Source organism: Notolepis coatsorum (genome assembly GCF_963971535.1).
Source record: "Notolepis coatsorum genome assembly, chromosome: 2".
NCBI classification, from domain to species: domain Eukaryota; kingdom Metazoa; phylum Chordata; class Actinopteri; order Aulopiformes; family Paralepididae; genus Notolepis; species Notolepis coatsorum.
This window is the reverse complement of record NC_140166.1, coordinates 200,649,447-200,676,818: the sequence shown is the minus strand read 5'-3', so window position 1 is coordinate 200,676,818 and position 27,372 is coordinate 200,649,447. Positions and strand designations below refer to the sequence as shown.

The 27,372-nt window shown below is 44.2% G+C and overlaps 1 protein-coding gene across 1 annotated transcript in view; it reads right to left on the bottom strand.

Annotated features, from left to right (window-relative positions):
- The window catches only part of ttll7 (tubulin tyrosine ligase-like family, member 7), a gene marked incomplete at both ends in the record, with an annotated part of 162,172 nt that overhangs the window by 54,407 nt on the left and 80,393 nt on the right, over positions 1 to 27,372 (bottom strand). The window contains 2 exon segments of the mRNA XM_084308467.1: positions 22,806 to 22,879; positions 27,184 to 27,331. Coding sequence (XP_084164593.1) covers positions 22,806 to 22,879; positions 27,184 to 27,331 — 222 coding nt within the window.

Below are 27,372 nucleotides of genomic sequence, written 5' to 3'. Positions count from 1 at the left end.
GGTGACGTACAGTGAAACTATGTAATGGAAACCTGGACCTGGACCAACCTGGACCAACTAGAGCTAGATGGGGAAATCGCATGGCCGCGAATGAGTTCAAAAACATGACCACAAACCTCCATACCTTCCGTGAGTCTGCCTCAGGGCAGCTCTGGCTGCAATTGTAGCTTACCACCACCGGTACGACTGTGTATGAAAGAATAATGGACTCTGTAAGTGCTCTGGGGTCTCTGGGGTGTCACGAAGAGCGCTATATAAATCCAATCCATTATTATTATTATTAGTGTATAACTGTTTTTAATTTAATATCTCTTTGTTTTTTTCTCTTTTCACCTGTGTTTTGTCCTATTCATGAAAATATATTTTTTATTTTCCTTTTGTATGTACGTCTATTTGAATGTACAACATTGCAAACGAGGGTAGAACCTCAATGTTCATTTAGAGAATAAATAAAGGCATCAATCAATAAAAGATGGGTAAAACACAGGTGTAATCATAGAATAATGAATATACGGTATAACTTATAGACCTATTCTACTGTTGAAACACCATCAGTCAAATTAGAAAACATGGGGTGTTTTCAACACTCTTTATCGGCTGTTGATTGCTGTAAGACATGGCCCTAAACCATGTCAGTTGGCAAACCTTTAGAGTATGTAGAGTAGATCTATTCATAAGGTCAAGGTAAATGTTGAGAGAGGTCGTGAAAGGGGATAAACCCGTAGATAATTTTTAAGAGCTACCCGTATATTATGCACATGTGTCTTTATCGGCCGTCTCAGATAAAGAGACCAAGTCAAGTCAAGGCAAGTCATTTATTTATATAGCACATTTAAAAGCTCAAAGAGCCGACCAAAGTGCTGTACAGTAACTACAACATTTTAAACTATAGACATAGTCACACAGTGTAACAGAGCACAATAGAACATGACAAAAGACAGGATGGACCGTCAATATGGGCACAAGACACTAGGAGTATACAACAGACAATACAGTATGACATACTGTAGGACAGTAGACAATTATGTTCTGACTAGGGCTGGGACTTTATCGCATTAATTTCGATTAATTAACTACAGAAAGAATTAAAAAGTAAAAGTTAAAAAAAATTATGCATTTAATCGCATGATGATTTTTCTTTATTGTGTAAGAATGTTACCTTTCAAAGGAGACCATAGTCATGCATGTGCTATAAGTAGAAAGTATAATAAATCGCAAATAACTTTTTTTCTTAGTCTGGTTTGTTCACAAAGAAAATAAAAATAAGAGAAATTGAGATCAATCAAGAGTTTTTTTTTCCAATGGTCAACTGTTCTGGAATGTACTTGAAAGTACTGTGTTTTACTTTTACCTCGAAAGTGCTTGAGTTTACAAAAGGTCCTTTGCGCTATATATATATTATTCCAAAAATTGCTGCCCTTTGTTAAAAATTGCATTGATCTGTTGGTCTGTGTAGTATCTAATACAGGATTTTGCTGCTTAAACGTATGTGTAACAGAGTTTATTGTGATTCCACTTGTCAAGGTAACTAAAACCCAATAGCATGGCACTTAATGGTTCTAGGGATTCTTATTGGTTGGTGGGCGTTTCCTTGTGGGCTTCAACCCAAGTGTTCACGTTAGCGTGGCACCATTACATGAGGAAGCAGCCCATGGTAGGTTCACAGACAGTACACCAGAATGAACATAATGTTCCTAAATGTTTAACTCTCACTACTAGTTGGAAGTATTAATGTAGGCATGTTGACAATAAATTGTAGAAGGTAGCGACCCTATGGTAAATGTGTTAAAATAATAATTAAGTGAGATGGTGTCGAAAATGTATATAACTAGCCCACATGTTAATAGGCTAATTATTCCCAATTCTTCTGTAGTGAACGGTGTTCGAGGGGTCTGATGAGCCGACCACATAACCTGTCTAACCAGGATCTTTTGTGTGTTACCAGGTACAAAATATTGTCATTTGATTGTACATGTTTATTTCATGTTATTATATTAACCATTACATGAGGAAGCAGCCCATGTGAACGGTGTTCGAGGGGTCTGATGAGCCGACCACATAACCTGTCTAACCAGGATCTTTTGTGTGTTACCAGAATAAACCACCCAAGACCGTGGAGCAAGTGTCTGTCGTTCAATTAAAAAAGTACACAACGCGTTGGTTATAATGGTGCCGCGACCGTGCTTCTGGAATCGTCATCGAGGGATTCGCCACGTTCCAGAAGAAGAACTGGTGTTGCAGCTGAGTGAGTCCGCCTGACTCGCGCTGTATGAACAGTCCGCTGCGAGCGCAGTGTTGCAGCAGAGTGAGTCCCCGTGACTCACGCTATAATGAACAGGAGGCTGATCAAACAGTAGTGCAGTGTTGCACATTCGCCACAAGGTGGCAGCATCGGATAATTGATCAGATTAAAAACGAGTAGAGTTTTCCCTCAGGCAGCAGAGCGCAGTATTGCACATACGCCACAAGGTGGCAATGTTTATCTATTTATCAGAACGAACACATTGTGTTCTGATTTGAGTGGAGCAGGGATTTAAGTTTTTTTTTATTCAACTACTCTAGTTATCTGTATCTTACTGTGGTTTTTGGTGATTCCTAATACACTTTTACACAGGTTTCTAAAATATAAGAGGTTTTCTTTTTGGTATTATAGGTGATTTTACATAACATTCTGTGTTTTCTTTTACTGATAGTGTGATCAGCTTTCTGATTTTCTTTTTATTTCCTTTCATTGATACTAGTATGGTGTCGTTAAAGATAGGTTGACTATTTGGTGGACAAGAGTACTGGTAAAGTCTGATTATTAGGATTTTTATTTTTATTTCTATTTTTTTTATAGTATACTGGATACTTCTACAGATGGAGGGTGGTGAATACTCTGGATTTGGGAGGGGGGCAATGACGTACACTCCGATTCCATTAGTTGGGAGGCCTAGCACCAGTTTTCAGCATTCACCTCTCACATCTACACCTATGCCTAATCTTGGAGAGTTATCAGATGCCAATGGCAGTTACTCTGGTCCGCCACAACTGAGTGCAGTTAGATCGGAAGTACCTGACACAAATATTGGAGATCCTTCAGTGGAGATGGTAGCAGGCATAGCGAAGCAGATTGGGATCTCCATAGCGGAGAGTATTGCTGCATGCCTAGAGTCAAAGGGGAGCAGTGGGATGGGCTACAATGTTGCAGCAAGCACATTCAACTCAGGCGGGATGGTCCCTTCCCTGGTAAACATGGTGGTGAAGTCTGAGATTAGGGAGCCAGTGTGCTTTAGAGGGGATGGCTCTGACACATGCACAGTGTATGAATGGGAGTCAGTAGTCAGGATATACTTGCGAAAAAGGGGTATCTCAGTGGCAGAGCAGGCTGAGGAGGTCATGAGTAGGCTCATGGGGAGGGCACGAGAGGTGGTGAGAGTAAGCATACGCAGTAACCCCTCTTTTGATCTGTCTAGTGGCCCAGGTCCTATTTTTGATATGCTAAAACAGCACTTTAGTGACACTGCTTTCTCCACCATGCCATTAGCTGACTTTTATTCCACCATCCCATTCTCTGGTGAGCAACCTTTTGATTATTGGCTCAGACTAAACAGGGCTATGGACGTGACCGAGGACTGTCTAAAGAGACAGAGTAAGACAATTGACGATCCATCTCGTGAGCTCACAGCCATGTTTATTAGACATTGCCCTGACCCTGAACTGTCTCTCATATTCAAGTGCAAGCCTTTACCACAGTGGACAGCTGCAGATGTCCATGAGAGGCTGGTTGAACACAGAAGGAATCCGAGACAATCCTCCTGGCCAAAGGTAACCCCTGCCATCACTACGCTGCGACAGGAAGTCGGTGCAGCTGGTCATCGCACATCACCTGTCGTTAAGCCTACTATTGAGCCTGCTCCAATGCCTACAATTCAGGTTTCCCAGGGGCCCACGGACCAATTGGAGCGTATCATCGGTATGCTGGAGCGTGTTCTTGAGCAAAGGCCTCAGCAGCGCCAGTTTCAGGGTAGGACAGACAGTCAGTATCCAAGAGGCCAAAATAACAGAGGCAGGCCCCCGGTGGCCTGTGAGGTGTGCAGGGATGTTGGGCATACCACACATTCCCATTGTATGGCCAATCACCTCTGCTTTCTCTGCTATGCATCTGGCCATGGCCGTGCGGAATGCCCCAAGTCTACAGCATTGCAACCATCTGGTGTGGTGTCTTCAGAACCCACCTCTTGGCAACAGGGAAACTAGAGGGCCAGCATTTGGGGGGGGTGGGTGTTGGGCCTTCTATCGAAACCCCAGTAATGAGAGATGATGATTTAGAGTCCATTTACAAGAGTGTGTGTTAGGGATGTCCCGATCACGTTTTTTTGCTCCCGATCCGATCCCGATCATGTGATTTTGAGTATCTACCGATACCGATATTTCCCGATCCGATCAAAATTATTATTATTATTTTTTTTATTCAACAAACATGACCATGTTCACATCTTAAACTCATACTGAGGCCTTAGTTTTGGTTTTAAATTGCATATCATCATTCATTTATTTATTGTCACACAGAGCAGAAGAATTTTGCCAAAACAAACCAATAGTATCCAGCTGCAGAACAGCAGACCAGCCACACTCTCAGACCCAAACGCATTTCCTTTGATTTAATTATACATCAAATGATTTATGAAGTTAACTTTTCACCTGGATAACGTCAACATTCAGGGTGAATGTAATGTGAGAAATTGGGATAAAAAAAATTTAAATAAAAATTATTTGGGTCTGAGATTGTGGCTGGTCTGCCGTTCTGCAGCTGGATACTATTGGTTTGTTTTGGCAAAATTCTTCTGCTCTGTGACAATAAATAAATTAATGATGATATGCAATTTAAAACCAAAACTAAGGCCTCAGTATGAGTTTAAGACGTGAACATGGTCATGTTTGTTGAATAAAAAAAAAAAAAGTAAAAAAAAAAAAAAAAAAAGTAAAAAAAATCGTTTTTTTTTTTTTTTTTTTTTTGCCGATCCCGATCTTCGGAAAATCACGTGATCGGCCCCGATCCCGATCACGTGATCGGATCGGGACATCCCTAGTGTGTGTAGTGAAATGAGAACAGTGACTGAAGTTGTAATGCAGAATACACAGAAGCTTTCCCCTTATGACGATCTGTTTCATGCAAAAGTATTGCTTGGCGGCAAAGTTGAGGTGAGGGCCATGCTCGACAGTGGGTCGATGGCTTGTTCGTTGAGTGCAAAGATTTTGCCACAACTCTTACAGGAAGGAGTGTTGAAAAGCCCTGCATTGAGCTTAACAGACGCGATTCTTGTGGGATGCGGTGGATCAAAGACTACACCCTTAGGAGTGTGTGAGCTGGAGATGGAGGTGTTTGGCTGTCGTGTGACTGTCCCAACATTCGTGGTTGAAAATCAGGGAGATGACCTCATCGCTGGCAGTAACCTCCTAAAGTACTTGATTCGTCAGCTAAAGATATCAGGGGACTTGTGGAACAAGGGGCCCACATCTGAACACGGTGAAGCTGAACACCACAAGTTATTGAGTTTGATGGCCAATGTGGAGATGTGGACAGGAAATGACATCCCTGACAAAGTGGGGACCGTGAAAATAAAAAGAGCCGTGACTCTAGAGCCCTTCAGTGAACATTTGGTATGGGGCAGGTTACAGAGTGTGAACAACATCTCAGCTGGTAGTGCTGTCATTCTGGAGCCCAGCTGTGTGAAGTCAAGACCGGGATCAGTCCTGATTGGGAAGACAGTGGCCCTGCTGAGGAATGATGGATGGCTGCCAATGAAGGTGATAAATCCCTCTGGTAGATCAGTGACCCTCAGACGAAATGCCAAGCTTGCTGATGTTTATCCATGCATGGCCTTGGAGGATTTTGACTGCTCTGAGGGGGATGACGATTCACCACCCCTTTTGCAGCAACAGGTGCAGAGGGCAGATGATAACCACCGTGATGAATCGAGTCTGACTGATGATACATCCACCTTATCGGACAGATGTGACAGAGAAGAGGAACCTGGTGGATGTGATGGCAGTCCTGATTCAGTCTTACAGGGTTTAGGGTTGTCTGACATAGATCTTGATTCCTGTGATGTGTCCTCTTCGGGTAAAGAAAAACTTGTGCATCTGATAGCTCAGTACCAGTCTATATTTTCCAGGCATAAGTTAGACTGTGGAAGGGCTACAGGCTGTCTTCACCGGATTCGACTCAGTGATGAGAAACCCTTTCGATTGCCATACAGACGAGTTCCACCTAATCAGTATGAGAAGCTCAGGCTGGCGTTGAGTGAGATGGAAGAACAAGAGATCATAAGGAAGTCAAATAGTGAGTTTGCTTCACCTTTGGGCATTGTTTGGAAGAAGTCGGGAGACCTGAGACTCTGTAATGACTTCCGATGGATTAACGCACGCACCATCAAAGACGCCCATCCTCTTCCACACCAGGCTGATGCTCTAGCAGCATTGGGTGGCAATGCCTACTTCTCCACCATGGACCTCACCTCCGGCTACTACAATGTTGAGATGCACGAGGATGACCGGAAGTATACAGCCTTTACATCGCCATTCGGACTATACGAATACAACCGCATGCCACAGGGTCTGTGCAACAGCCCTGCCACCTTCATGCGGATGATGCTTAACATCTTTGGGGATCAGAACTTCCTCAGTCTACTGTGCTATCTGGATGATGTCCTGGTGTTCGCGCCTACAGAAGACCTGGCCTTGGAGCGCCTGGAAATGGTCTTCGAACGACTTAAGGCTCACAACCTTAAATTGGCTCCGAAGAAATGTCATTTCTTGCAGAGCTCTGTGAGGTTCCTGGGACATGTCGTTAGTTCTGATGGCATCGCTACGGACTCTGACAAGGTAAAAGCCATCACTGCGCTGACAGAAGCTGACCTCATGGAAGAAGATACAGAGATTCCATCACAGCGGAAGATCCGGTCATTTCTGGGAATGGTGGTATACTACCAGCAATTCATTGAGGGCTGTTCCGCCATAGCCAAACCGCTGTTTGGACTTACGACTGGGAACAAGGCTCCTCGTTGGAAAGGGAAGAAACGCCGGCCTCCTCGACGGACAATGACTGCGGAAGATTGGACAGATGAGTGCCGGGATGCTTTCCATCAGCTGAAGCAGGCCTTACTGGACCGGGTCGTTTTGGCCAATCCTGATTTCAGTGAATCTTTCCTGCTCTCAGTGGATGCCTCCAGTAATGGCCTTGGTGCAGTTTTGTCACAGGTGCCTGCGGGTGGGACAACAGCAAGACCAATTGCTTTCGCAAGCAAGTCGCTCACCTATGCACAGTCGAAGTATCCTGTGCATAGACTGGAATTTTTTGCTATGAAATGGGCAGTCTGTGATAAGTTCCACCATTGGTTGAGGGGACACCAGTTCACAGTATGGACTGACAACAACCCGTTAACGTACATCTTGTCCAAGGCAAAACTGGATGCGTGTGAACAGAGATGGGTTGCTAAGCTAGCCCCATACCAGTTTGACATCAAATACATCCCTGGTCCCAAAAATATTGTTGCAGATGCCCTGAGCAGAGAGCCTTTCATCCGGCCTAGTGCACTTCATCGTCTGACGAGGGTTGCGTACAAGGCATTGCTGGGTGAAGCTGACGCTGTGCGCACAGAACAGGTTCAGGATGTGTTCCGTTGGTCTAATCACCCATTCGACGTGACCTCCGATGTTGAGCCTGCGGTGGAATGCCAGTGTGTGACTGTTTCCCAACCTGGTGCCCTTTCGAGACAGGAAGTAGCAGCTGTTTTTGAGTCACACAAGCTGCAAAACAGTGATATGGGGCCCCATGCGCTGCTGCTGCCACAGCTTCCTCAGATAGTTATGCCATCAGAAGAGATTGGTGGAGAGGTGCTGTCACATGATCAACTCATGAATAAGCAAAAAGATGACCATGTGTTAAACAAAGTGATTTCCTTTGTTGAGAGAGGACGAAGACCTTCAAGAAGAGAGCGTGCTCAGGAGTCTGTCGATGTCCTTCGGTCACTCAGGGGCTGGGATAAGCTAACAATGAGGAGGGGTGTGCTGTATCACCTGTCAAGGAACACAGTTACAAAGAAGAAGTTGTATCTGTATGTGGTCCCCGCTTCGCTGCAAGCCATGGTGTTGAAAGGTGTCCATGATGAGGCTGGTCACCAGGGCCAACAGCGGACTTTGTACCTTACCAGACAGCGGTTCTACTGGCAAGGCCTGGAGAAAGATGTGAGGGAGTATGTGAGGTGCTGTCGGCGATGCGTGATGAGCAAGACTCCTGAGCCTGAAGCCAGAGCACCATTGGAGAACATCATAACGACTGAGCCCCTTGAACTTGTGAGCATAGACTTCTGGTGTGCTGAGGATTCGGCAAACAAGTCCTTGGATGTGCTTGTCGCTACGGACCACTTCACCAAGATGGCACACGCCTTTTTGTGCCCAAATCAAACTGCTAAGGCTGTGGCTCATCAGTTGTGGCATAACTATTTCTGCGTGTATGGTTTTCCGAGACGCATTCACTCCGATAGGGGAGCCAATTTTGAGAGTGCTTTGATCGCTGAGCTCTTGAATGTTGCTGGTGTTCAAAAGTCCCACACCACACCTTATCATCCAATGGGCAATGGATCATGTGAGAAGATGAATAGGACTCTGGGAAACATGATAAGGGCTCTGCCTCCAAAGGCAAAGCACAGATGGCCGCAGGCACTCAAGTCTCTCACATTCGCCTACAATTGCACTATCCATGAGACCACCGGATATGCACCATTCTTGCTAATGTTTGGCAGAATACCGAGACTGCCTGTTGACATGGTCTTCAGTACGGTTCTGGACAACCCTGAGGTTGTGAACTATGATAAGTACATCCAGCTCTTGCGGAAGGATCTGAAGGAAGCTATGGGAATAGCACAAGCCACGGCAGTCAAGCAGTTGAGGAGGCATGGTGACATATACAACCGAAAAGTTCGGGGAGCACCTGTCGAAGTTGGTGACCGGGTATTGTTGGCCAACAAGGGAGAGCGTGGTAAACGAAAGCTTGCTGATCGGTGGGAGAACACCATCTACCATGTTGTTGGGATGAATGTTGACAGTCACACTTTCAAGATTCAGCATGGCTCCACTGGCCAAGTGAAAACAGTGCATAGGAATCTGATAACACCAGTCAACTTCCTCCCGATCTCGGATGCTGCTTCTGAGGAGGAGATGGACATGTCTGACATGTCTGAGTCTGAAGATCTCAGTGAGCGGCGTAACCATGAAGATGAGGATGGAGCTTCATCGGTTTCTGCTGAGTACAGAACCAGTGTCTGGGTGTCAGAATTGCCTGCAGAGGGGACTAGTGTCATGGGCCAGGAGGATGATGGTGCCCAGGACCCTCCAAGTCTTGATCCGGCTCTGGGGTCATCACAGCCTGACTACCCTGCTCTACTTGATCCAGCTCTGGGATCATCACAGCCTGACTACCCTGCTCTACTTGATCCGGCTCTGGGATCATCACAGCCTGACTACCCTGCTCTACTTGGCAATATCCTTGGGGCACTGGTACCTCAAGATTCAATTGAGCCTGAGAGTGCACATGTAGATGAGGGACTGTCTGATGATAACAGGTCTTATACTGACCGCACATGTACTTCCATGTCTGACATGAATGACAAAGATGCACCTATCACCACACAACACAATACTGCCATTTCAGTTGTGGTTGGAAGGTCATTGAGTCATGTTAGGTCGAGAGCAGGCAGGTTATTTAAGCCTGTGTCACGGTTAATTGAGATGATGGATCATAAATATGAGATAGTTTGAATTTTTCACCCAGTTGGGGTTCAGGGTATTTCTGTTTTATTTGTTATCATCTTTATTCTAGTCAGAGGAAAGAGATGAGAATTTTTTTTTTGACCGTGCCTTTTGTGAGAGAGTCTCACATGGTGTTGATGGGGGGCTGGGTTCTGGGGAGGGATCCGGTCTCTGGACGTTTTGGGTTTAATTTGAGCTGTTAACAGTCATAGTGTATATTTAACATGTAACAGGCATGTTTCGCCTATGAGGAGTAAGGGGTTTGGCCGACCAATTGCTTTTCTAATTCTTGTGAAGAATAGTCTTTTGACTGGACTACGTGTGACTGTTTTATTGCAGGGTCTGCATCCTCAAATTAGACTTGGATTTTTTTATTTTTTTTATATAAGATGTGATTTTCTTTTAATGTAATTTGTATTATGCTGTAGTGTTTTGTGCCTGGTTTGGATCATTTTTTTGTTTTCTTTCCTTTTCTGTTGGGAGTGTGTGGGCAAGTGGAATTCAGCAGGGGGGAATGTAACAGAGTTTATTGTGATTCCACTTGTCAAGGTAACTAAAACCCAATAGCATGGCACTTAATGGTTCTAGGGATTCTTATTGGTTGGTGGGCGTTTCCTTGTGGGCTTCAACCCAAGTGTTCACGTTAGCGTGGCACCATTACATGAGGAAGCAGCCCATGGTAGGTTCACAGACAGTACACCAGAATGAACATAATGTTCCTAAATGTTTAACTCTCACTACTAGTTGGAAGTATTAATGTAGGCATGTTGACAATAAATTGTAGAAGGTAGCGACCCTATGGTAAATGTGTTAAAATAATAATTAAGTGAGATGGTGTCGAAAATGTATATAACTAGCCCACATGTTAATAGGCTAATTATTCCCAATTCTTCTGTAGTGAACGGTGTTCGAGGGGTCTGATGAGCCGACCACATAACCTGTCTAACCAGGATCTTTTGTGTGTTACCAGGTACAAAATATTGTCATTTGATTGTACATGTTTATTTCATGTTATTATATTAACCATTACATGAGGAAGCAGCCCATGTGAACGGTGTTCGAGGGGTCTGATGAGCCGACCACATAACCTGTCTAACCAGGATCTTTTGTGTGTTACCAGAATAAACCACCCAAGACCGTGGAGCAAGTGTCTGTCGTTCAATTAAAAAAGTACACAACGCGTTGGTTATATATGTATAATGTATATTCATTGATTCACTCGTATACCAAAATTCATTTGAATTGAAAAATGTTGCTTTTCGCATTCAAATATTGTAATGCAATTAAAATGGGATTAATTTAGATTAATTAACTATAAAGTCTCTGACTTTATAGTTCTGACACAAAGACTATACAGCCGACAATATAGTAAGCCATAGGATACTAAACGATTTGTTATGGCAGTAGGACTATGCAACAGACAGTACGGTAAGACATACGACACAGGGAATGACAATAGAGTAACTGGACACTGTACAGAACACAGAACAGCAACACAAGGGGGACAGAGTAAGCACTAGGCTGAGAGAATGGTAAGGGAGCGGGGATTAATCCTAGCCAAATGCTATGGAGTAGAGGTGGGTTTTGAGGCGGGATTTAAAAGCATCCACAGAGGGAGCAGTTCTTATGTCTGGGGGAAGACCATTCCATAGCCTGGGGGCCACTGCTGCAAATGAGCGGTCCCCTCGAGTTTTAGACTCAGTACGAGGGACCAGCGGTTTGATAGCGAGTGCTCTGACCGCCTCTCATGTGTCGGGCACTTCCTCCTTCCTCCCCGTCTATAGGCTGAGGCACGATTCTTTTTGACCAGCAACGTGTATTAACCAGACCGGAGATTCATCACTGACATCTGCAACGTCATTTTACCTAGTCAAAGCTCTAATTCCAGATATCTGTTATACAATTTTGCCTAGTCAAAACTCTAATTGTAGACATCTGTAATTACATTTTGAGTAGTACGATTCAAAGTAATTTTGACATTCATGTGTATGGGGTTTCACGTTAGATATAATTATCTACAATTCAGTTGCAGATATCCGCAATGTGAATTATAACCAGTTGTAATTCCAGTTTCAGATATTTACAATTGAATTCTGACTAGACATAATTCCAGTTCAAGATATCTTTAATTCCCCTCAATTTAAGATATCTACATTGCGCTTTTTAGAGATAGTATAGTATGGTCAAAATGATGTTGTACAGTAGATCTCAAACTGGAATTAGGAATAGTTATAATTAAATTGTAGATATCTATTATCAAATTAGAGATATCTTGAAATACATTCCACTTTCATTCTGCCCACTGTTTCAAGTTCTCGCGAGTGACAGTCCCGCTAACGGGCTCTGCCGAGATGTTTTGTTAAACGGTAGCACGGCGACCTCTGACCGCCGTCGCGACTGTTTGTCTTCCAATGGCCGCACTGCCTCCAGACTCCCCTTGTTACTCAGCACACGTGTAATAAAACGGCTCCGCCGGCGTTAAGCAAGGTCGTCGAGGGAAACTCTTTCTAACGAGGGGTGTAGCTGTCGTTTTAATCAAGACGCCCCAGGTTCTCCGCGCCGTGGCGGAGCGCTAAGAGCTCTTTATTGGACGAGTGCCCTTAGGACTGAAAGCCTGAGCCTGTGTCTGCCTGATTGACTGTCTTCACTAAACTGTCTGGGAAACGCGGGAAGAGAGAGTGACAGTGATTCAAGCGTGCAGGCTGTGATCAAACTTCTGATCGCCCCTCCGGTGAATTGATGAGCAGAGGAGTCGTTTAAGTGAGAGAGAGCGCGAGAGAGAGATGGAGAGGAGAGAGAGAGAGAGAGAGAAAGAGAGAGAGAGAGAGAGAGAGAGAGAGAGAGAGAGAGAGAGAGAGAGAGAGAGAGAGAGAGAGAGGGCAAGAGTAGGGCAAGTGTGTGAGTCAATGGATGTGTGTGTGTGTGTGTGAGTGAGAGAGCCGGAGACAGAGAGAGAAACTAAAATGTGTGTGTCAGAGCAATAGAGGGAGAGAGAGCAAGAGATAGAGCAAGAGAGAAAGCAAGAGCTAGAGAGAGAGAGAACAAGAGAGAGAGAGAACAAGATAGAGACAGAACAAGAGAGAGATCTAGAGAGAGATGTAGAGAGAGAGAGCGAGATAGCAAGAGAGAGAGAGCAAGAGAGAGAACAAAAGAGAGAGCAAGAGAGAGATAGAGCAAGAGAGAGATTCACATTACATAACATTCATGTTGACACCCCCTCATGTCACTCTGCTTCAGAGTTCCTACAAATGCTGGACAGTGTCAACCTGACACAGCACATGCATGTCCCCACACATGACAGGGGGCACACACTTGACCTTGTGATTTCCGACCCTGCTGCCCCTATTAACAACCTGTGTGTATACGACCCGGGCATGTCGGATCACATGGCTGTTTCCATGGAGATGCTGTCCCCCCCCCCCATCCAAAGCCCAAGCGCCAGATCTGTTTCAGAAATATAAAAAACAACAACCTGGACGCTCTGGCCTTGGATCTCCAACATCTTGCCCCTCCTGCCCTCTCCTCAGCCAGTGACTCAGTAGGCTACTATACAACAAAGCCCTGAGTGGCCTCCTGGATATTCACGCCCCCATGAAATCCAAGATGGTCACGTTCTCACGCTCTGCCCCCTGGTACACCAGCGAGCTGAGGGAGATGAAGGTGGCTGGCCGTGTCCTTGAGCGACGCCTCACTGCGTCGGGACTCACCGTGCACAGAGAGGTCTACAGCGAGCACCAAAAGGCCTACTCCAAAGCCCTGAAGGACGCTCGGTCACGGTTCTACTCCAACATCATCAACAATAGCCCCGGCAATTCTAAACAGCTTTTTTCCACCATACACCACCTCCTCAAACCCCAAACCCAGGCACACAGAGAGACCACTGAGAAGCGGTGTAATGACTTCATGTCATTTTTCACAGCCAAAGTTGAGGGCATCCGCTCTCTCCTCCCCGGCTCCTCTTCTTCACCTGCTCCACCTGCTGTCTTACAGCCTGAAGTCTCCCAGCTCCTCCGCTGTTTCAGTGACACCACGCAGCGTGAGGTCGAGGCCATCATCGGGAGGTCATCCACGTGTGCTCTGGATCCCCTCCCCACAGCCCTGGTGAAAGCCAACATCCGCACTATTGGTCCCCTAATGACCAGCACCATCAACCTCTGCTTGCAGGCTGGCCACGTTCCGCCTGCCCTCAAAACTGCCATCATTACCCCCCTCCTGAAGAAACCCACCCTGGACCCAGCTGTATATCCGGATTACACCATCATCACCTTCATCACCCCCCACACTGACCGCTTGCCTGGAGGAGACTAAGGCGTGGATGAACCACAGGTTTCTCCTGGTCAACAGCTCCAAAACACAAGCCATGCTGATCGGTACCCCACACCAGGTCCGGTCATCCACCATCACCACCATCTCCTTCTCCGGTCAGGACATTCCCCTCTCCACCCTTGTCACCAACTTGGGCGTGAAAATGGACCCCCACCTCACATACGAAACACACATCAAACACCTCTGCAAGACCTCTTTCTTTCACATCAGAAACATAACTAAACTCCGTTCCTGACTCACCCTGGCAGATTCCGAGAAACTCGTCCACGTCTTTGTTTCCTCCAGGCTGGACTATTGCAATGCACTCCTCATCGGGATCCCTAGTAAAAGCATTCAAAAACTGCAAACCATCCAGAATGTCGCTGCTAGGATCCTGATGAGGGTGCGCAAATATGATCACATCACCCCCACCCTCAGATCACTTCACTGGCTCCCCGTGGAACACAGGATTGAGTACAAGGTCTCCCTCCTCACTCACCAGTGCGTACACGGTGGTGCCCCTGCCTACCTCAAGGAACTCCTCACCCCCCAGTCCTCCTCACGCTCCCTCCGCTCCGGCACAGCCTACCTCCTCAAAGCCCCCAGGACTAAGCTGCACACCATGGGCGATCGAGCCTTCTGCTCTGCCGCACCCAGACTATGGAATGCTCTCCCCATCCACCTGAGAGAACCACAATCCGTCAAGGCTTTTAAAAGGGGCCTAAAAACATTTCTTTTTAACAAGGCTTTTGCCTGAATTTTTCTTTTACCTTTCTTTTTACTTCTATTCATTTTATTATTATTTTATTTTATTTTACTTTTATGTTCTTCCATTTCATTGGTTGTTTTATTCATTTTAATTGTTTTAATCATTTAACTTTTTATCTTTATCTCCTGTAGCACTTTGAGATTCTCACAAATATAAAGTGCGGTACAAATTGAATCTATTATTATTATTATTATTAGATAGTAAGAGAGAGAGAGCAAGAGAGAGAGAGAGCAAGAGAGAGAGCAAGAGAGAGAGAGATAGAGATAGCGGGGGCGAGGGAGGGTGGGTATTAACAATGAACGAGGGACAAGAGTCACGCTCTGAGGTGGCGTCTGCGATCTCTGACAGGTGACCATTACACCCTGCCCTCTCTGTCGAAGACCCTGCCGGAGTAGAGGAGAAAGAGGAGAGGATGAAGAGGAGAAAAGAGGGGGGAAAGAGGAGAGGCTGTTTCCGCCTGGCATCAGAATGCGTCTCGACGTGCAACTCGAGTGACCCCTCGTGAACGGATCTGGCTTCCCCGCTCAACATGCAATCTTACTGTGAGATCCCTTTCATTTATAGAGACTACACAACTTTCCAAATGCAACCTTCCGAAACAAAAGGTCTATCGATAGCCTCCAACTCCCAGATCTGCTCTCCAATGCCCCCCCCCCCCTGGAAACAGCCCTCTCACCTTAAGGTGCTCCCATGGTCGGACTCTGCGAGGTCCGCGTGGACTCTTTGAGCTTTCATAGTCGAGCGGACCTCCGCAGACCAATTTCCTACATGTCTCGCGCCAGTTTACAAAATGTTTCCCACGCTGTTCAACTTCTGTCATGTCGTCGTCATCCGATGTCAAAATAAAGAGTATGTTATCTCCGTTTCCAATATTTCGATAATAAAACTGGCAGTTTTACACACTTCATTTAGAAAAGCCATTCTCTTTTGCGAGTGAAAAAGCGAGTGGTCAGAGTAAAATGCAGATCGGCGTCACATTAAATGCAGGGCGATGTCAACCAAAACGCTGTGACACCAAGTGAGCGGATTAGAAAATTGGAGCTTCGCACTTGGAGTCCGCTTTGGGTCTGCTTTGAGTACGCTTTGGGTCCGTGCGAGTCCGTGCGAGTCCACTCCGTGTACGGTCCGCTCGACTATGGGAGCACCTTTACCTGTTGATCTCACCAATAACCTCAACAACACCCTGTCTACCTCCCTCAACGCACTGGCCCCTATCAATACACCTCTTCTACACCTCTGCACCCTGGTTCACACCTGTGCTCTGTGTAATGAAACAGACTGGCCGCCAACTGGAACAACTCACCAAAAAAAACACCACCCACTGTCCACCAAGAAGCCTACAAACTCCACCCCTCTGCCAAGTATGCCGATTTTTCTTTACCGTTATCGATAACTCCAGCCATAACCCCCATGGCCTCTTCTCCACCGTGAACACCCTCCTCAAGCCCCGGCACCAACGCCTTCTCCAATCTCCAGTCTCCCCTTCCTCCTAACTTCTGTTGACACCTTAACATACTCATCCTCCTTCACCTGAGTGCAGCCTTCAAACACTGTATCGTCCTCTGTATTGAAGGCACCACACTCAGCGACCTCTCCAATAGATCACACTTCATTTCACTTCACAATGATATGAAAGTACAGGTTGATCAAAATAAGCCATCACTTGCACAAATCAGTCAGATACTTTTCAATCTATGTCTTATGAATCGTGGTGATAACATACTACTCGTTCCTGAGCTACAGTGCTTCAAACAAACCGGAGCCATTTATCTTGCTATGCATAATGACTACTTTACCCAGGAAGCGATGTAACCCCCCCCCCCTGACTTGACACCTTCAGTCTGAGAGCATCAGGCCATCAGGATGCTCAATGACTCTATGCAACACTAACCCAACCCACATTCTCAGGGGCTCATACAAAACCAAGCATTTAACTGTAATGTACATGTACTTTATACATGACAAATAAAAGCAAACTTGAAACTTGAACCAAAGGAGAATATAATTTATAATTTCTTTCCATATATTTGACGGTGAATAACACCATGCTAACATTGACCAGACATGACAAATTGCCACTGAGCTCATTCAGCACCTTCTTGAGATCAATTGTACAAAGATTATAAGCAAATTAATAAAGGGCAGATAATTTCAAACTCAAAGTCAAAGATTTTATTTGCCATGTATGGACAAATCCACATTGGAATACAGGTACAGAGCAAACACTGTGTGTCTACAACTAATCCAATACAGGAGCAGAGTAGAAACAGTACAGGACAAATATGTAAAAACACAGACAGTATAAAAGGACAAATGCTAAAATTGATATCAACATCCCCTAAAAGTGCATATAGTTAAGTGTATAGTGCATAGAGGCACAAATTACAGTAAAAGTGCATATAATCCAAGTGCATGATGCACAGACACACAAAAACAGCACTTCCACAAACCTGACTAATAACACTAATAAACACACTTGAAACAAAATAGGATAAAATACAAAACTAGCCTTTGGAGTCATTCAGGCTGCGCACAGCACTGGGGAAGAAGCTCTTAGTAAACCGAGAGGTAGAGCATGTGATAGAGCGGTAACGTTTGCCCGAGGGGAGGGGGACAAAGAGGCCTGCGGCTGGGTGACCAGAGGGGTCGTTGATAATGCCAGAGGCACGGGAAAGCAGCCTGGCACCATAGATCTCTTCTAGAGCTGGCAGGCTAAACCCGATTGTTTTGCGTGCGAGACACACAATTCTGTTCAGAGATTTCTTCTCCTGGTCTGTGATGTTACCAAACCATATTGTACAGGAGGAAGTAAGAACGCTCTCGATCACACAGCGATAGACGTTGTGTAGAGTCACCCTGTTATTTGTGAACTCTTTCAGTTTCCTGAGAAAGAAAAGACGTTTTGCTGGGACTTTTTAACAATGGTTCTGGTATTGGAGTGCCAGCTCAGGTCATTTGAAATAGTGACCCCTAGACATTTAAAACTGCTCACCATCTCCACATCTGAGCCATTTATGGTAATGGTGAGATGGGATACCTTGCTGCGTCTAAAATCCTCCCTCAGCCTCCATTCTCTCCAACTACCAACCCTCTCGGCCCCTCAGATCCTCCCTCAGTCACCCTTCTCTCCACCTACCAACCCTCTCGGCCCCTCAGATCCTCCCTCAGCCTCCATTCTCTCCACCTACCAACCCTCTCGGCCCCTCAGATCCTCCCTCAGTCACCCTTCTCTCCACCTACCAACCCTCTCGGCCCCTCAGATCCTCCTCAGCCTCCTTCTCTCCACCAACCAACCCTCTCTGCCCCTCAGATCCTCCTCAGCCTCCTTCTCTCCACCCCCACGTCCAACTGTTGCAGTTTTGGAGACAGAGCTCTTCTCCAGGGCAGCTCCCAGGCTCTGGAACTCTCTCTGCCAAGAAATTAAAGACTCAAGTCTTTCTCGCAGAATGCATGGGTGAAAAAAGAGGTTGTAGCCTGTATTGATAAAACAGCATATTTTTGCTCGCCTGCCATTTATGAGTGACGTTTTCTCCCTCCCATATATGATGACGCATGAAAACAATCCATAAGGGGTGGATCTTTTGGGGTGAAAGCATTGATGGGACACTGGAATATTACTCCAAGTCTGGAAGTTTTTTCAACATATAGGTTATACTGCAATTAAGAGGACTGCCTGCAGAGCAACAATTTGGATAGGATATTGGATAACTTCCAGGAGCATTGAACCAGGGCAGCACACAGAATAAATGTGGCTGGGTTTTTAATGACAGGAGAGAAACGCTTGGTAATTCCTTTCTACTGAATGTAGGTATATAGCACCATAATCAAGTCATTCTCACAAGGAAGAAGTTGCATTATAGTGTAGCTGGTGTAGTATTACCTGAATAATTATTGCCTATGGAACTCGCTGACACCTTCTCCATGTGAACAACTGTCAAATCCCAGTTGCTGAAGGGCGCAGCGAGCCCACATTATAATTATTAAGTATTGTGATGATAAAAACAACATTTTACTTTGGAGTCGTTCAACGTGATTTATTTGTTCTTCTTTCTATAATAATGACATCCCTAGGATAACCTATATACTGTATGATTATACAGCAGGTAGGTCCGATCACGCATTGTGATTGGTCGAGAGCGTTCTAAACCGTGAGTATAATTGATTGATTTAACATACCCGTTAACCATAAACAAGTGGATATATATATATATATTAGTGCTGTCAATAGATAATCTTTTTTTTTTACTAATTAATCTCAGAATTTTCTGTAATTAATCTAGATTAATCTAGATTCAAAATCGCATTTTTCTACTTAAGACCGAAGCTTGTAACAGATATTTACTTGTAAATTTAATGTAAAATGAACACAAAGAAAGTATATTTAGATTCAAATACTATTTTAATAGCTTTCTTTGAATACAGTTTCTCTCCTGTGAAATACAAATGTTCAACAAAACCATCAACATTGACTCAGCTAGACTGCTTTCTTATATTATATTGAACAATTTTCACTCCATAGATTAATCTAGATACATTTTTGTTAACGCTTTAAAGAATTTAAATTAACACTTTGATCGCCATGGTTAAATTCATAATTTAGCATCCCTAGCCAGCTCTATTTGTCTATGGAGAAGTTCCCCTTCATTGCAGGGCTATAACTTTTTAAATTCTATTGCTAAATTGACATTATTATGGCCCATTCAATGTCCTATATCCATTGTTCAGGGTGTAGCAACGTTATACTTTTTCATTCACATATTCATACTAAAATATGGTCTAAAGTATAAGTATGTTTTTATCGTTTTCTGCAGCTTTCTCCAGAACTTGATTTATAGCCCCAAATGCATTATATTGATGATCAAATACAGTTTGGTAGCGATCGGTGCCAGATGAAAAATTTCAACTGGAGGTACTTCTAGAAGTTACTACGTATCATCTGATATTGACCGGATGGGCGGGGGGTCGTTTATAATTCCGTGGGCAACGTTATATCATTCATCTAGGGTGGGTCATATGATCATCAGATCAGTTAGTATAGAAGACGTTAGAAAATAACGTTGAAACTCACCGTATCTTCCTCGCGCCGTTGGACGATCAGCTTGGAGTAGACAGTTTTCGATTATGGGATGTTGATTTAGATGAACCATTTCCAGGTCGTATAATACTATATACGTCCAAATAACGTTGTTTATTGAGTTAGGGCGAGCGATTGATTATCCAGTGTGTTGAGAGTCCGGCTAACGATCGCGAGTGCCCGGACGAAATATGGATGAGCACTTCCTGTTTGGCGCGTCACTTCCTGTTGGCCGATCTGCCGATCGGCCACCAGATGGCGCTCTTGAACCGTTAGACAGTTGAGTGGAGCTCACCAGTACATCTCATGTCTCCGGAGGAGAAATATGATTTCGATCACAGATTTTTGAAATATTGATATCAAAGACGAGTTACGGCGTCTTCGGCAGAATGAGCATGGCGAGCAAAGACGAGTTACGGCGTTCCCGGCGATTAAAGTGTTAATCTCCAGAGTTAAAGCATACATTTTTACAGCCCTAATATATATATATTAGACATGCCAATCCAACAAAAGACGAGCTGGTCGCGCTGGAGTAAAGCCGCAAATGAATCCTTAACACTTTGATTGCCCAACCCGAGTTTTCTCGGGTTTACCCCCCCCCCGTGGGTTGAATGCCCACTCACGAGAATTCTCGTATTTTCTCTTTTTTTTTTTTTTTTTTTTAGCGATCTGAAATCATATTTCATCAACCGAGTTTACGTGTTGGAAATTCAGCCACTCCAGGCGCTCAGATGTGAAAAAAGCGCCCCCTATCATCTCCCAGATGGTAATTCACCCTTTTGGATTGAACTCAATGAAAATGAATGAGAAAAAAAATCCCTGACTCCACATTTTACTTCTCACTCACGTAGCCGGGGTCGATCAGCTCCACTAGTGAGCCTCAGAGCAGCGGGGATTATGTGTTTTTACAGTATACACAGTGAATTAATAAAAGGATCGATTTTTTCGAATGGCGATCAGGAATTGGAATAATCCATTTGGATACCATCTGATCTCAGGTAAGGAATCTATGTTACCAGTCTTATGATAATCAGACTCGTTTTCACGGAGATATAAGCTTTTATGTGATTATGGCTATATGGCTGATTGACTGTGCGAGCGGTCAGGAAATAGGAGAATCGATTTTCAGCTCACGGCCAGAGCGTGCATGCGTACACATATACTATCAATAATATAGTGTTTATTTGAAAACGATTCATAAATAGGCCAAAAAATGACAACGTTCTAGAATATTCCAGAAGGGCGATTATCATGGAATGTCTTCATTTTTCCATGAAAACGAGTGCTTTTCAAAAAGCTAGAAAACGGAAATGAAGCGATAAAAAAACATTCTGCTACGACAATGTTGACTGGAAAATGAGTCTTTGATAAGCGACGTGCAGATTAGACACATAGCCATAATTTAAAACATAGATTAGGCAATATTAACGTTAACATTGAAGTAGTGCTGGGCATTCATTGAGTAAAAAGGAATTAAGCTTGGGCAGTGAAAGTGTTAAACACCACCAAGTCGACGGCCTGGGCATTGAACTGGCCCAACTCCCGGAACTGTCTGAGGTGCTGATGACTTTTTACGACTTTCGATAGCTTGTTGATAGCCTACTCCATTTGAAATTCCATAGCAACGATAGGAAAAAAAATTCGACTCCAAGTTCACTGAAATCGATATAAAATACCCTAGAATTGTCTATATTCATCCTATATTTTTCCCGACGGTGCAACTTGCTGTATAAAAGCAATAATACACTCGAACCAGTGGGATATCATGAATATTGCCACTCTGGTCAGCCAGCTCCAAGTTTGACCGTGGCTGGTGTGAGCTGGGTAGTGTAGTTTTATGAAATTTCGACGTCCATTGAAAGCCCTGGGTCTCCTCTTTCTTAGGACTACAATGATTTAATGATGGCGTCATTTCCTCGCGTCTATATCATTTGGCTACTCGAGCTTCGCTCTCGTGGCTGCAGGCGCATCACAGCCATGGCAATATTCATGACATTCCATTGGTTCGAGTGTATTGTTGCTTAAATATTTAAAAAATAAATCAGCTTGCACAATTTGAGAACCAACTGGAGATGAGAAAAAGGAGGAAGAAAGGGAGGGAAGATATGTTCACCTCACCTGTGTTCAGCATGCTGTAGAATGATATAGAAAAGAATGAATAGCCACGATTCCAGAAGACACAACGCAATTGACTAGACACATTTGCGTACACACTGCTAACAGAACGCGGCCCAGACCACCTCCTGAATGTGATCTGAGCAGTCGGGATCTTAAACGCATCCTCAATGCGTCTTGGGGTGCATTCCTACCCGTACTTAGAGCTGTTCACTTGTGATCGGATCACCCGGATCGGATCTTGCAGAAACAGCCTTGAAGAGAAAACAGGAGAGGAGAAAGGAGAGGAGAGGAAGGAAGAGAGGGAGGATAGTTTTGTGGCAGACAGCCAGTGTACTGCTACGATCGCTTGTTTGCTTTCCTTGGAATAATGTGAAGATAATGTTGTTTGTCCATAGGACATTACTTGAGCCTTGGCACTCTTTACCAATTCACTTCCTCCCTCCCTCCCTCCCTCCCTCCCTCCCTCCCTCCCTCCCTCTCAACTCTTCTCGCATCCTCATCTCGCCTCTCTCCAAAAAACTTCAGGTGTCCTCGTTTGCCTTGTTTTTTCTTCTTCTTTTCTATCTACCGCAACATGGTTATTTATCCTCCTGAGAGTTGAGCACATGGCTCCTGCATGCACAGCAGACAACCCCCCTCCCCATGAATGTAAGTGGAGCTGGCATACAGGGCGGAGACGGTTCCCAGAGGCAGGGAGGGAGGGGGGGTGGGGGGGGTGTAGGGAGGGAGGCATCACCTCTTCCTTACCTGTAGTTCCCCAGATGTCGCTTTTCATGCTCATCCCGGGAGATCTGCTTGCGGACCTGTGCCAGCCTCTCTTTCTGAAGACACAGGGGGGAAAGAGAAATCCAGTCAAAGCAAGCCCCCCATCATCACGCCCCCCCCCCCCCCCCCCCCCCCCCATCTATTTTAAAATCTGAGCAGCAGTGAACAAAATGACTTGCTTTGCAATTAGAACATCAACAAGTCATTAAGCGTGAGAAATAGAGAGGGTGGGTGGTGGCAGCATGTGCAGCAAAAGAAAATCTATCGTTGATTCATAATTTCTATGGATTTTGTTCTGATTTCAACACACAGAAATGGCATTATATATATATACAGCACGCAAAGCCCCAGCTGGGTCCTATGGAAAATACACCTCTGTGTTCCCCTTTTTCTCTCTCAGTCTTCGCTGATTGCAGCTGAGGTCAAAGGCGAATCAAGGATTGGGACGGCCTTAACGACTAAAAGGGGGGCGCCCATCTTCCTCCTCCGGACATGGGGTGGGGGGACGGGACAAATAAACTCACAGACCTCTTCACTTCAAAAGAGCAAATACTCTAATTAAATGGTACGAGGAAAACATTCACTTGTTTGTTTGTTTTTTACACAAAGAGAGAAGAGGGGAGAGAAAAAGAGAGGCCATTTTCAGGACTGTCCACCACCTTTCTCAATTCACATCGTTTACACCTCGAAAAGGAAAGTGTGTCTACTCCGTTTGTTTGTTTTTCACCTTTGTGAATTGAATTGTTGGAAGGCGTAGGAGCCTTTGCCTTTAACCCTATCCCGGTTTTGGGGTTCATAGGCTAGCGATTAATTTTCATTTTCAACTGAACTAGGGTTGGCTATAGTTAGAATTCCTTTGATTCTGGTGCCAAAACTGATACTATAAAACAATGCCAGTTCCTAAACAGTGCAAAAATCAATGGTTTAAAAAAAGAAATACCATGCAAACTCCGAATGGCTAATGGTAAACGTAGGCGAGAGCTGTTGTTATGTTCAATACACTCTGTTCCCTCCAACCTGCCGTTGTTATGTTCATAACACTCAAAACACTCAAAACACTCAAGCAAACAGCCTATTGCTTAGCCCTCAACACCTTAGTGCTTACATCATGCGGATTCATTAGTGTACTTTATTGTGAGTTTAGCCATGGAAAATGCTTGCTAAAAAAGAGCGTTTTGATTCGGAGGTTCATAGATTATGTCTTCTTTTCCCTGGCTGTCACTGGATCCTCGCGATTTCAACGCTCATTTTGGTGCTGCACATGATTCGGACCAGGTAGTATCAACCATGTCGGAAGCGGTATTCCTCTGTACCCAACCCTAAACTGATCACCTCAGAAGTGTTTGCAGAAGTAAAGTCAATCCAAATCCCTTGGGAGTGTGAATGTGACCCAGAAATACTCAACCTCTACCGTCTGTGACGAGGAACGCATGCAAGTCCCCATGAAACGGCTAGCAGAATGCTATTTGATTCCACATATTTATGTGTTTCCTGTAAAAACAGGAAGCTAGGGAGGGACTTCACTTGGATATTGATTGGCATTTATTATAGCCAATAGTGCTGAATGTGCATTACGGTCGACCCCTTAGCTAGCAAGCTAATGTTAGCAACATAGGTTAGCAACATTACGCAACATTAGTAACGTTAGGTAGCAAGCTAACATTGAATATTTGTTCCATTTAGTTAAAAGAGGCTGAGGGCTAGCATAGTTACAATGTGCTGTAAATGTCATTCTAGAAAGCATTTCAGTGGACACAAAATTAGTATACGCCCTGTGTACTGGATGACTTTTTTTTGTTTTCCAGGAAATTACAAACATCCATTTTGATTGCATGGGGCCTTTAACCTCTTAAACATCAGATGGCATGACGGTGGACCGTCACTCACTCGCGCACACATCGCAGCAAGTTGGAAAAGTTTAATTTGCCGCCTTTCGATCGTCACCCCACTCAACCTATTGCGTGATTCCATTCCCGTTGGAATTTGACAAGCCGTTTGGACGAGGGACCACGTCCGGTTATGAGCGGTCCTGAACAATGAATGGAAGCGGACATGGCCGGTTAGCCTATTGTCCAACTAACACCTCTAGGCTAGCTGTTAACGTGCAGCCAGATAGATTTCTACTGAACGCACAGAGAGGAAACTGGTATCTATAAGTAAGATTTGTTTATAAGAAAAATTTGATAAAAAATTAGGCCAATATTGCGGTCTGGTGGGCCGTGGTGGAAAAACTAAAAGAACACATATGACTCTGGAAAGTACTGAAAGTACTGGATAAGGTATTATATTGATGGCTCACGTTGGGGTCCTGGGGCGAGAGGGGGGTGGGGGTAGATAGAGCGAATATTCATGTATGTTGATGGTTATGGTGTTTTGTATTTTTAATTTTGTTTTGTTTATTATTTTTTCATTCAATATTGGTCCTATGTATATTTTCTGACCCCTTCTGATCTGGGTCTGGTGATCGTGGGCTCTGGCTGGGGTGGGCCGCGGTTCGGGGTCTCTGCGGGTCGAGGCGCTAAAGAGGCGTGGTGCTTTGGCTCGCGGGGGGCCGGGCTGTGGGTCCTCCGGGACTGTGGCTTGCGGTTGCTGGACATGGAGGTGGAGGGGGCTCGGTAAGCACTTTTTATAGTAAAGATTTTATTTTGTTATCCTTTTTCTTTGTGACAACTTGTATTGACTGGTTGTGTATCCGATATATAATAGGTCTAATTTATTGTCTAGTCATTGTTGTGTTAGTTGTGTTCTTGGATGTCTGTTATGTAATATTGTCATTATTGTGCTGTGTTGTTTCTTGTTTGAAAATATGAAAATAAAAAGATTTGGTCAAAAAAAAGTAAGATTTGTTTATTAAGGACAATGCAAATTAATGAACATCATTTACATGTGTATGCATAACATCACAGCATGATAAGGATGTAAATATTGCCGGGAATAGCACAGGGCTAATTTCCACCCGTAGTCCTAACATAAACAAACACAAAACGGATCTTCTTGTCTCTCTTTGGAGAAGACGGTAAGCTAATTTCCCCAAATGTTGGTGTGTTCCTTTAACCTCTTCCACCCGACGGGACGGTACCAGTCCCAAAATTACATCACGTCATAAATCAAGCTCTCCAGACTGTCTGACATAATTATCGTTTTTTTTTTAAACGTATTCAAGAATAAACATCATAACCAAGTCACAACAGCAGTTATAATGTATATTTGCATCAATACATTGGTTTACCAATAGGTTAAAGTGTTATTAGTGAGGTTTTTGAAATGTGGTGTTGTGATTGCGAAAATACGCCATTTTGAAAAAGCGGCTGTCGGTGAATGTACTCATTTTGAGTCATTTTGAGAAGAGAGAAGAGCTTTCAATGAAAGTTGGAATTTTTCAAAACTACACTTCCAAAAGGCTTCTAGCTTTCTGCAAGCAAATTACTTCCTGATACATTTTTTTTTTCTTATTATTACTCTGGATTATACCGGTATACCACAAAACTGAACGTTATTGGCATATATTGGAGCAGAGTTAGTTTGTCTCCCCTATTTTGAGCATTTAGCAACCATCCGATTTGAAATCAGTTTCAAAATGGCGGAGCTCTTGCAAGAATAAAAAACATACTGTACATACAGTAGATTTCATTATCTGTTCTTCATGCATGCCTGGTGATACTAAATCCAAATTGAACTCTGCCATTTGAAAGAGAAGTTTTGGCCGAATCCATAAATGTGCAAATTGGCTATAATAAAGTCATTTATAGGCCTGCTATTCTATATTCTATAATAATATTTCAAATTGCATTGGTCCGGATTGGAGAATTCAGTACTGTATCTACAAAACCTTCTGTTTAATCATCTTCCCTTTATTCATTTCCTTAGATTTTTTGTACACGTGATCTCAAGAAGGCACTGTCTGGTCATTTTTAGCATGGTGTTATTCACTGTCAAAGATGCAAAGAAAAATCCTAATTCATATTCTCCTTTGTTTCATCACAATTTAAGCAAGCCTAGTAATAGACACAATATTTCTGACACTGGGAATACATTCACTGAGGTCCATAGATGTCCCTAGATAACAAGAACATGCAAATGGACCTTGTAGAAGTGGAGCAATATTGCATTTACTTAGGTATGTATTTTAGGCGGATTTTCAGAAAGTAGGGCTCCAGGCTTAAGACGTTAAGTGGTTAACACAACTTACCATCTTTAGACAATTCAAAGAAAAATGTATTCAAGTTATACGGTTCATCTGACGGATTCAATGAGGCCAACACCAATCTCCACTGATACCCTCCTCTAAATGATTTTTTTTTATTTTATTTTACAGATCTTCACATGATTAAACTATTTGTTGGTTTTTGTTTGGCCTCACCAGTTCCTCTTTCCTCCTCTCCAGCGTGTGGCGCTGTTTCTCCCAGTCTGAAGAGGCCGCCGAGAGCTTCTTCATGGAGCCATGGCCGTAGAGGCGTCTCTGAGCCTCAGCCTTCTGCTGAGCCAGGTTACGCTGCTTATCGCTCGCCCTGAGACCACAACACCCACGTGGAGAGAGAGAGAGAGATTT